At 37.3% G+C, this 11974-nt stretch overlaps 2 protein-coding genes across 3 annotated transcripts in view; one reads left to right on the top strand and one right to left on the bottom strand.

Moving 5' to 3' along the window:
• Positions 1-1261: 1261 nt before the first annotated feature.
• The window catches only part of LOC131941666 (DNA replication complex GINS protein SLD5-like), a 19932-nt gene continuing 9219 nt past the window's right edge, over positions 1262-11974 (bottom strand). For both annotated transcript variants that reach the window (XM_059301052.1, XM_059301051.1), the window contains exons 7-8: positions 7172-7262; positions 1262-2644 (exon numbers count right to left, since the gene is read on the bottom strand). In XM_059301052.1, the coding sequence (XP_059157035.1) occupies positions 2548-2644; positions 7172-7262 (188 nt within the window). In that variant the 3' untranslated portion in view covers positions 1262-2547. The remainder of the gene's footprint in view (positions 2645-7171; positions 7263-11974) is intronic.
• Positions 9782-11974, top strand: part of LOC131941664 (BRCA2 and CDKN1A-interacting protein) — a 26676-nt gene continuing 24483 nt past the window's right edge. The window contains exon 1 of the mRNA XM_059301043.1: positions 9782-9860. The gene's annotated coding sequence lies outside the window, so the exon portion shown is untranslated. The remainder of the gene's footprint in view (positions 9861-11974) is intronic.

The following is an 11974-nucleotide window of genomic DNA, read 5'->3' as shown; positions in this document are numbered from 1 at the left end:
ACCACACATACAGTGATAGAGACAACAGGTTTACATCTGACAGATTGATGTACCCAGTATGATGTACCCAGTATGTTGTACCCAGCATGTTGTACCACACATACAGTGATAGAGACAACAGGTTTACATCTGACAGATTGATGTACCCAGTATGTTGTACCCAGCATGTTGTACCCAGTATGTTGTACCACACATACAGTGATAGAGACAACAGGTTTACATCTGACAGATTGATGTACCCAGCATGTTGTACCCAGTATGTTGTACCAAATATACATTGATAGAGACAACAGGTTTACATCTGACAGATTGATGTACCCAGCATGTTGTACCCAGTATGTTGTACCACATATACATTGATAGAGACAACAGGTTTACATGTGACAGATTGATGTACCCAGTATGTTGTACCCAGTATGTTGTACCACACATACAGTGATAGAGACAACACGCTTACATCTGACAGATTGATGTACCCAGTATGATGTACCACACATACAGTGATAGAGACAACAGGTTTACATGTGACAGATTGATGTACCCAGTATGTTGTACCCAGCATGTTGTACCCAGCATGTTGTACCACATATACAGTGATAGAGACAACACGTTTACATCTGACAGATTGATGTACCCAGCATGTTGTACCCAGCATGTTGTACCACATATACAGTGATAGAGACAACACGTTTACATCTGACAGATTGATGTACCCAGTATGTTGTACCACACATACAGTGATAGAGACAACAGGTTTACGTCTGACAGACCGATGTACCCAGTATGTTGTATCACACATACAGCATGCTATCAGGTAAGTCAGCATAAGGGCTTGAGGACAGCAATGTTTCCTGAAGCAAGATAAAACAAGTTCACACAATGTGATTTCAATGGTACTTCAGCAAGATGACATTTGAAATCCAAGTCAAGGATGTAATGAATGGCGGTAGTGTACTCTTAAAGTGAAGGCCTACACTATTAGGACGTAATTAGCACCTTCTCCTGTAGCTTGCCATTTGGGACAGGTCTTAATTTAATAGTGTCAGTTAAACAGTAATGAATATAGTATATTTTTTCTTTCACATATTTTCAAAAATATATAATGTGTTCATGAATTTTTACCTTAAAACATTTTTTTAAAGTTTAAAGTACTTAACACCAGCTGCGTCAGTCCTGTAATTCTACCATTTAAAAAAAAAATGACATAAGACAATTCAAATAATTAGAGCAAATTTGTTGTTTGTTTTTTTAATTTCCTTTTAAATTTAAATGACATTTTACACTTGACATAACATTTGCTATATGATTATTTTAAATATGATGCAAGAACATGAAAAAAATGCCATCAAAATGGAGGTAAAAGATTAAGCCGAAAATTTAATGAATAACATTTTAAGTTGATGGTATAAATGATAATAAAAAAGTATTGTATGTATACCAGATAACCATCTATCATCTAATTAATAATCTCAACATAAGTGCCTTATCTAACACTATTTTTAACAATGACAATAACAAATGGAAATTGTCTACTTTCAATATCACACAAATTTCTTTGACCTTGGCCTCTGCTATCTTAAAACAGATGTAAGCAGCGACTTAATATAACAAGCAATGTACTTTTGTTTATCAAATATCAACACAAATAAGAAACATCCCTCGCATGCTTTGTGTCTTATTACTGGTTTGAGCGATAACATCATAATTTTTTAATTTATCAATTCTGCTGGGTAAGTTATAAAAAATAGTATGTCTAAACTACACTGTGGAATTTTTCTTGAATACCCTAGGTCTAGTAATAAAAATGTTTAAACAATACAAATATACCTATTATTTATCAGTTAAACCTGCATGATCTTAGAATATTATATTAATAAGATACAACTTAAAATAAGAGAACTGATTATACCTGTGTCATATAAGTTGGTTGACAAATGGCTGAGAGATTGATCTAACAATTGATCCAAATGCAAGGCTAAAAATTATATACCTACCTAAATTATGTCTGAATAATAAAGCAGATTTGACAATGCCACCAATCATTTCAAACAGGTATTAAAAAAACTGTGTTCATCAAAATTGTGCATGTCCGTAAACCAATTCTAAAACAGCACAGCTGTGAGCAGTTACAAAATGGAAACAAAACATTTACTTACACAATGTAGTACACAATGGCATTAACTTTTATAATTACAAGAAATGATAGGAATTAATGAAAAACTGTACAATTTATAAACATGCAATTTTTAGAAGTCCATCTTAATTATAACAATAACATAATTTAATGCAAAAAAAGCAAGGCAAAAGACCAAAAAAAAAGTAAATAAAACAATAAAGTGAGATAATTCAGAGAATATTCAACATTGTTAACTAAGCACTTCAAAATACTGTGCATTAATTTATATTAAAAGTGCATATTTCACCTTATGGGTATTATGGGACAATGACCGAATTCTACAAAAATACAATATTTGAAATTCCAATTCATTAACACATATAGGTGATATTTTAGTCTAAATAATTATGTTTCTATTTCTTAATGTCAGTTTAAATCAACGACATGGCTCCTGACTCAACAAGGGCAGCAACTGGCTTGAATCTAATGAGGTGCTGATCTCCCTTTTGAAAATCCATCATTTCCTCCCTGAAGATAGAACAAAAAATACTAACATCTAAGCCATGAACAACAATTCTATAAACGGAGGAAAGTATGTTACGGGACTAATCACTATACGGGTAAAAACGTGTTGTCACTTCATTAAAGAAAGAAAGAATGGCTTAAACCAGTAATCGGAGATAGGAGGAAGATCAGCAGCCTTACAAATCTTTATAACACACCACTGTAACTATTGAAACTAGACAAGATTCAAGTTCTTGTATTTAGTGAGACAGATGAGAGGCTTCCTACCCATGGCTGGAGAACTGCTGTAATTGGAGATAGGAGGAAGATCAGCAGCCTTACGAATCTTTATAACACACCACTGTAACTATTGAAACTAGACAAGATTCAAGTTCTTGTATTTAGTGAGAAAGATGAGAGGCCTCCTACCCATGGCTGGAGAACTGCTGTAATTGGAGATAGGAGGAAGATCAGCAGCTTAGAATCTTTATAACACACTACTGTAACTATTGAAACTAGACAAGATTCAAGTTCTTGTATTTAGTGAGAAAGATGAGAGGCCTCCTACCCATGACTAGAGAACTGCTGCTTTAGTGTGAGATAAGGAGAAAACCATCTGTTGCCCATCGTTGAACAGAACAGGTAGAAACACAGCAGTCCGCTACAGGCGATACCTCGGGTAGTTAATGGAATACGATAAGAAACGACTCTCACTGGGGTGTATGGGTATGTTGGGAGATTGTGGGAGGAACCAGAGCAGATAAGGCGAGTCACTGACATTTGAAGATGTCTACCCATGACACTTAGATTAACATTCTAGAGACCTCTGGAATTCTCTTGTATGTTAAGAATAATGGTAGTTGCACCTCCAGTTGTTTGAGTACACGGTCTCAAACAATTCTACAAATAACCCTAAACAATCGAGACAGTTCTACATACAACAGGAGACCAATGAGACAGTTCTACCACATTTAAATATTCAGTGATACAAACATCACGCAATGATAGTCAACTTGGGATTTACTCATTAGCTAAATGATACCTGTTGGTGTTAATTATAGTCTGGATTCTAACTTCATTTCTACAGAAGAGTGAGTAGTTGTAACATGAACTAAACGAAACATAAGCCATTATTTTTAAAATGTCTTAATAAATAGTGTTGCCTTCTACCAGTACAAGTAGAGAGTTTGTATACACACAATGTCAGCAGCAACATCTAGATTTAGTAAGGTAGGGATTGTGGCAGTGGCGTAGCCAGGATAGTCTCAAGAGGGGGAGGGGGGCGGCTCCAATTTTTACCCGGGGACAAACTTTCGATTTGCACCCCCCCCCCCCCCCTCAAACTTTCGATTTGCAGCCCCCCTCATACTTTATATATATATATATATACCGAGGGGTCTATGGGGGGGGGGGTTATGATCCCCCCCTAAACCCCCCCCCCCCCTGCCTACGCCACTGGATTGTGGTGTCTCTAAAGTAACTACCAACTCCACCACCACGAGAATGTTGGAAGATGTTTGACAGAAGAAACATTAAGTCTTGGCATAAGGCAGTTCCCTACATTATTCAGCAAGACCCGAGGTGTACTTTTCCTGAGCCATTGTAGAACGGAAACGTGAATATCCAGGGCCAGGCCTGCCTCGATTCTTGGATTCACGTGACGTCATTAACATTACAAGGCCACGCCGTCGGCTCGGGTGAAAAGGGGCGGTCATGATATAAAAATAGAATCCAGAGTGCATGCGAGATTATCTATAACATATAAGTGCATCCCAGCACTTTAGCAAACAGATACCGTGGAAAAAAAGAACCACAGTGCATGGAATAGGCCTACTTTTGTTCTCATTCCAGTGTTTCGGTGATGACGGGAAATAGGTTATGAATTTCAACAATTTAAAAATTACAGTCGGATTTTTAAAGCTCTACCGGGGTGGTTTGTTAGAATAATAGATGTATAAAAAGTGTTAAGTAAAGAAAGCTAAAGAGTTGTTACGTCTATCCTATTCATTCTTTCCGATACGACCCTTTTTAATTAGGCCGAGACCGAACCCGACTGAAAATATTAGCTTATTGTATTTTAATTTAAACCGGTAAAAAAAGTTGTCGAAAAAGTTACAGCTCGCCCTATAAAAATAAATATAAAGGAAAGCATATAAAATTTAAGAAAACCAACAAACATTGACACATTTTTTTTCTAACAGGTAATTATAGCGTTTGCTAAGTAATAGTTCCATAACACCCCCCCCCCTTATACTATGAAGTGCTAAATACCCCCCCCCCCCCCATACAATTCAATATTATCTACCAGAAAAATACATACTTTATTTATTTAAATTGTCTATTTCTCTTTCTTTACTTAACGGCACATTAACCGAGATTATAATTTCAAGCGTTAACATAAACTACTGTCATGAGCGAAATTGGCTAACTGCTAACTTCGTACATGGAAATCGATTTCTTGCTGATCGATTAGGAATTCGCCTGACTTTATGTGTAGGTTTTACCTTCTTGCTGGTTGGTAAAGTTTTATCCCCATGTTAATTTAGGCGTTATCTAAATGTTAATTTAAGTGTTATCTCAATGTTAAGGTAAGCGTTATCACAAGTTAAACAGACTAAAACATGGGAGTGAAACTTGACTGATCTCAATGAAGGACTAGATCTATAGATCTAACCTGAACACGCTTTAACTAGTAAACAAAATCAACAAGGTTTTGACAGGGATTGACCTTGAAAGATACGTCTGGTAAACACCGTGTTCTGTAAATGACGACCAACAGGTACTGAAATGTCCTGGATAGCAGACTGAGAGACCAGGTGTTATAAAAAAAGGGGCGGGGTAAGGGGGAGGAAGGTAGCTGCATATGTGTAAGCAGGGGAAGTACCTCGCATTCATGTCCGGGTTTATTTTTTTGGCTGTACATAATGTTATAGCAAGATGATATACTCATTTCAGAATGTTAAGTAAATACGGATATTAGCCAAAGCTGGGTCACCTGACATAGACTGTTGTTTGTATAGTAATAACTTTAAACTATAATATACAATTTAATCTTCTTTCCCTGTTACAAAGGACATCACATTACCAGTAGTCGACTCCTCATATTACCAAGGTATATGTGAGTATATATTGCATACCTAGGTTCAAATAGTCTTCCAACCAAACTATGCTATCTGGCGATTGCACAACAAATGACAGGTGAAAATGAACGGGACGAAGGTTTAAGACGAAAAGAAATATGAAGCTAAGCAATGAAAGTTTTTATTCAATTAGTCACTGCACGTCCAAGAAATTTACATTGTTTGTGAAAACTAAATTCACAAGGTGTCCGCAGATCAGAAGACAGCGACTTAAATACAAATGTATCGAACTCTTGGCTAAGCTCCACGGCTCTAAGATTTAATTCTGTCTTTTGCCAATTTGTTTTTAGTAATGGCGTTTTAGTAATGGCGTCAAATGGACAAACTAACCCTACATTGGCGGTCAGGTGTCTCTGATGACTGGGGTGGTTATTTCCTGTTCATGAGAAGCATTGTGCGGAAAAAGGCGACGAAATGTGTAGACAGTTGCATATTAAGAGGGAATCAATGGCACCTTGATATAGGGGATCTTCCAGGGTAGTAATATCTAAATGCAGAAACCAGAGGGGAAGGGGAGTAGTGCCGTCTGGTAATGGTTGAGGTTACTGGCAACTTTTGTAACATTTACAAGGGTAAAATTAGGGTTGTAATATTTTTTATATACTCTAGCATCAGGCAGATGGATGCCGAAAAAAAAAGAATAAATTGTGTAATCATTCAACGGCACGGTTGATGCCGCTCTTGAATAGTATGATCTCATTAAGTTTGGTGCTTTGTAGGAGCGGTTCCTGAAGTACCAAGAAAAAAGTAAGAATAAGAAAGAGGTTTGAGCCATATAACCATTGACCAACCCCACCACTTCCGACAAGCACTGTCACACCTCCAAGTTAAATACGGCGATTTTATGCTACCTTTCCCAGTGAGCAAACACTATGGACGTCACACATCCGGGTACTTGGTTGTTACAATCTCTAAAGCATGGGGGTACAAGAGTGTGTGTGTACACTATCAGCTCTATAAGTTCATTAGCACACAGAAGGAGAATGACAACCGTGTGCCCTAGTGTACAATACCAACTGCCACGGGAGGTGTGGTTAAAGCGACCATCCCTTCTCTAGCACACCTCGATAACTTCTGTTAAACCATTCTCATCTCTGTCCACACAAACACCTACTGATCACGTGTACTGTACTAGCTGTACTGGTCTCAGAGGCGTAGCGACCATTTCGATTTCCATCCCCCCCCCCTCAAACTTTCGGTTTGCACCCCTTCAATCTTTCAATTTATTTTTACAACGCATTTTGGCGCCCCCTAAGGTCGGCGCCCGGGGACATATGCCCCCCCGCCCCCTCGCTACGCTACTGACTGGTCTACCACCTGTAATAGGACACACTACTCTAATAAACTAGTACCAAACCAAGGTATTCTGTCCCTCTGAAGGGACGCACATCATAACGCATGTTTCACTTACCCGGCATCAGTTGTCTCCTCCTCCACCAGTACATTTTCTGTCGTCTCGTTGACCTTGAGAAACACGTAGCTGTCCATGTTGGGGAGCACAGCTGTGTAAGAGATACATAAAGTCGTGTCAGAAGGACGGATGGTCGAAAAGTTAAGTGAATACATAGACTTTGTGTTGCAGCTACATTCAGCCACATCAGTGGCGTAGCGAGGTCGGGTGTCACCCGGTGCGGCACTTAATGGTGTCACCCCCCCAGGGGCGTTGCGACCCTTCCCGGGGACAAACTTTCAAGTTTTCGATTTGCACCCCCCCCCCTCAAGTTTTCGATCGATTTGCACCCCCCCCCCCCCCCAAACTTTCGATTTGCACCCCCCCCCTCAAGTTTTTCTCTATATATTTTGCTATTTTTTGCCTTGGTGTCACCCCCCTAAATGGTGTCACCCGGTGCGGTCCGCACCCCCCGCCCCCCCCCCCCCTCGCTACGCCCCTGAGCCACATATTGTGTATTGATACTTTATTTACTATCGGTATACAGAAAGCTTTCAAACATTGAGTGAACTGGCAACTCTCCAAAAGGAAAGATGACTAAACACGAATATGGATTCAATCTAAATAGTGCAGATCACGTTTCTCCTAGCTCGGTGTATGTTTACCTCAGCTAGAGCTGAAACATATAAAGGAAGTTGTGGACGACTTAATGTCACTGTCAGACACTTAGGACTTCGGATTTAAAATTAGGTACCCTTCCCATCATGTATTTTAAATGCAATTTAAAGAACTTAAAACTGGAACAATTGGCCAAAACTTATATTAAAACACGAGTTTAATGCAGAGGCGTAGCGAGGGGGGGGGGGGGGACATATGTCCCCGGGCGTTGACCTTAGGGGGGCGCCAAATTGAAAGTTTGAGGGGGGGTGCAAATGAAAAGTTCGAGGGGGGGGGGGGTGCAAATGAAAAGCTCGAGGGGGGTGCAAATCGAAAGTTTGTCCCCGGGCGCCAGGAAGGGTCGCTACGCCTCTGGTTTAATATTATTAGGCATTTTAAAAAAAGATGGATAATCTAAGATTCGTGAATTTGTTGGCCTACGCGATGGATGACATTATTAAAATGCATGGTCAATATTTATTGGAAAATTCAAATTCTCTTGTTTATTTTTAAAATCATCACAAATAATATAAACAAGTAGGACTATACAATGTTAATTTCAGTCGTGAAATGGAATAAATGCAAGCAAAGCTTAGTGTGAATCATTGTTGAACAACACGTGACCGTCGTATGGGATCGGATCGAAAGATGTTCTACTTTTATAATGCTTAAGAAACTCGAGGAAATATTAAAGTCTGACCTACACATACACATTGTTATTTTAAATTTCAGTACCTTTCGAATCTCAGTGAGTGTCTACACAGATATCCATGCACACGCTTATACTAATTATAAAAGATCACGGGTTTAAGCTAGTATGAAACATAAAATAAATCTGGGAACAAAATGCCCTAGGGAATAAAGACTGGACACACTGTCGACTCCACAAAGCACATAGTTACCATCGTTACTATGGAGCGCCATGTATAGTGTGTACACATGAGGACAACATCACCAGGCAACGGCTAGCGGTCTTTTACCTTCCCTGTTTGTTATGCTTAATTAAGTTTCCACACACCCACTCGGTTCCCTCGAGTCCGGTGTTCCTAACCAGCTTCAATTTTAATTGCAACACTGAATCAGGAGAAGAATTGCTTCTATCGCCACGTCTAGCTAAAGAACGATCTTGACCTATAAGTATTTTTCCTAGATGAAACGATCAGCGCGTTGGCTGAGGTCACCGTTGAATAATCCAACCGTGTCTCATATTTTGTATTCAATAAATCATTAAATGAGTGATTTTTTAAACACGGTTTACTTGTAGCCAGAAACGCTGAAAATTATCGAGAACTAGTCGACAATTTTTTAATGTTAATGCAGTTGGACTAGATAACTTATTATAAACTGGACAACTATTTACTTCCGCCAAGGCTTGATTTTGTTACCTTATAGGATGTTAACTCATTACATGGGATTTTTTTTCCCCGTTAAACAATTCGTTCTCGCTCTTCTATAAAAGCTACTGGCTTACACTTAACTCTTTCCGCACCGACATTTGTCAGTAGCCCCAAAATCCAGCTTTGTGAATGGGATTTCAAGAGATTTCGGATATGGCAAAGTGATACTTTTGAACACTACACAGTGTTTAAAGTACATTGCTAATAATTTTTTTTTTTTTTAAATTTCAATAGTGTTGACAGATTTATTAAAAATTAAAATACAATTTTGAAATCTACATTGTTGTAACAACTCGGCTTTTAATAACGAGATTTTTTGTGACCTCTCTAACAGCATGAAAATATCAATCAGGACAATGTATACAATACAAATTTTAAAACGATAATTTATTCATTTAAATGATTTTTAATTAAACGTATGTGAGGACATTTGGTCTTAAAATCGATTCAATCGCCCAGCGCCCCTCACCTGACTATTTACGCGGTCCGGTCACACAGCCGTGTTGCCAATGTAAAAGAACTACAATGTTTTCTGTCCCCTTTAGGCAAAAAGCCATAGCAGTCGTTTGAAGGTGTGCCAATATTTTACTACATAAGAAGGTGTGCCAATATTTTACTACATAAGAAGGTGTGCCAATATTTGACTGCATAAGAAGGTATGCCAATATTTTACACCATAACTAGTGTGGACTTTTTTTTAAAATCACAACAGCGGGATAAAATGACTGAAGAATAACGATCATAATAACCACATCTATAGTAGGTTTTCTTCAATAATAGTTAGGGAATTGATAAGAACAATTTAAAAAAAAATTAATTTGGAAAAGCTATTTCATGTTTTATTTTATATATCTGCGGGTCACGCCAAGGTCTGAAATATTTAGTCTTATGTATATTTGGCCCACTGATATTTTGTCCATACAGTATGTTATCTGAGATATTGTATCCTGTCACTGTGCGTGCGTGCTCATGTATGCCTGTATAGGTGGATGGGTGGATGGGTGAATGGATGGATAGATACACTTATGCTACGTTATGTTTACGCTAAACTAACAGAATAACATACAGGTGTTGACGTTGAAGAGTAATATATGTCTATAGGCCTACACAGCACAGTTTGTAAAGATTCGAAGGGGGTCCATAGTTTGCAACAAAAAACACTTCAGCAATGTGAAACATTCAGTAATCACTTTAAAAAGTCACGTTTGGGAATTGATATTTAAATTCTCGGTCCCCAGGAATCTTTTCATGATATTCATAACAGTCAGAAATACCCGAAGTTATTCTGTATCTTGACATAGCTGAAAGCAACGGCTCGTTTCTGGGTAAACTTGTTTTGAAAGTAATAAATTGTTTGGATTAACGATTTTTAATGTCAAGTTCACAATAAGAATAGGCCTAGTTGTCTTTTTATATGGTTTTTTTTTTACATTTGTTTTTCAAGATCTAGTTATAGCCTACAAGCCAAACCCCTTCTCGCTTATCCTGACTTAGACATGTTACAAGCATTATAAATCCAATCGCCACGCATGTCAATGGAAAAAACCCTAGATCACACTGTCTTTAGTTGCCAAACGTTGCGTTAGGTGGGATAATCACTATCTATTTTAAGGACCTTATGTAGGATATACATGTAGGATATACATACACTGTCATACGACAAGGTTTTTCGGATAAGGAGAGGCTTTTTCGTTGTTTTGATAAGCGAATTACTGAATAGCGGTAGTGCATTTACTAATAAATAAACGACTGCTTGATCTTGGTGGTTAGAACTTTACATTTCATTGAAACAATATATAACAACTTATACTTTTGGGTTTGATGAATTCAACAGTACAAACATAAGCAAAGATCACAACACTTCTAGTTGAAGGGCTCTTGTGTCAATGTGTATAATTTGTGCGTATATATATATATATATATATATATATATATATATATATATATATATATATATATATATATATATATATATATATATATATGATTACATAATATAAAGAAATAAAAACGGTAACAGCAGAGGCTTTAAGTAATAATTTCTTGAACACTCTTCACAAATATGAAGTTCATAAAATAAAAATACGTGCCCCTCATTATTAAAATCAAAATGCACAGTTAGGCTTTAATTATTATTTTTTAAACGACCCCCCCCCCTACACGCATACAATTGTGGTTGTAACCCAAAAACACATTGCCCGATGACACCCAAGATATTTTCTCCCTCCATGCTTAGTAAACCAACTTAAAAATAAACCAACACAGTAACATTTCTGCACTAACGTCTAGTATGACCTATTTTAAAGCGGGGATTCTACCTTTAAGATTTAAAACGTGCGTTAGTAAACCATATACAACATTTTTTTTTAATTTGAAAAAATAAGGCCTATAATTAAATTTTAATTTAAAATCGCTACTTAATAACATACAATTATCAAAAATAATATTAATACTGTTGCTATTTTCTCAACAAATAGAGGAAACAGTTTTGATGTTTATATACATCGATAAGTTTCATTTTTCAAACCTAAACGAATTCTCACACATAAATGCTTAATCTCAGAAATAAACATGAGACGTGTTGACAAATGGAAGTAAAATAAACTTTAAAAAAAAACAAAAAAAAACTAAAAATCGTGCTTTACTTTCCGTATTTATATAAGGAGTATGAGGGAAAGTATTGTAACCCAGTGGCGGACAGAGCTCTGTAATCTAAATGTATGTGCGAGTGTCTGTGTATGGGTGTATGTGAACACAATAACCAATACAC

This window comes from Physella acuta, unplaced genomic scaffold, assembly GCF_028476545.2.
Source record: "Physella acuta isolate Inbredline_101_S28 unplaced genomic scaffold, ASM2847654v3 ptg000369l, whole genome shotgun sequence".
NCBI classification, from domain to species: Eukaryota; Metazoa; Mollusca; class Gastropoda; family Physidae; genus Physella; species Physella acuta.
This window is presented reverse-complemented; position numbering and strand designations above follow the sequence as displayed.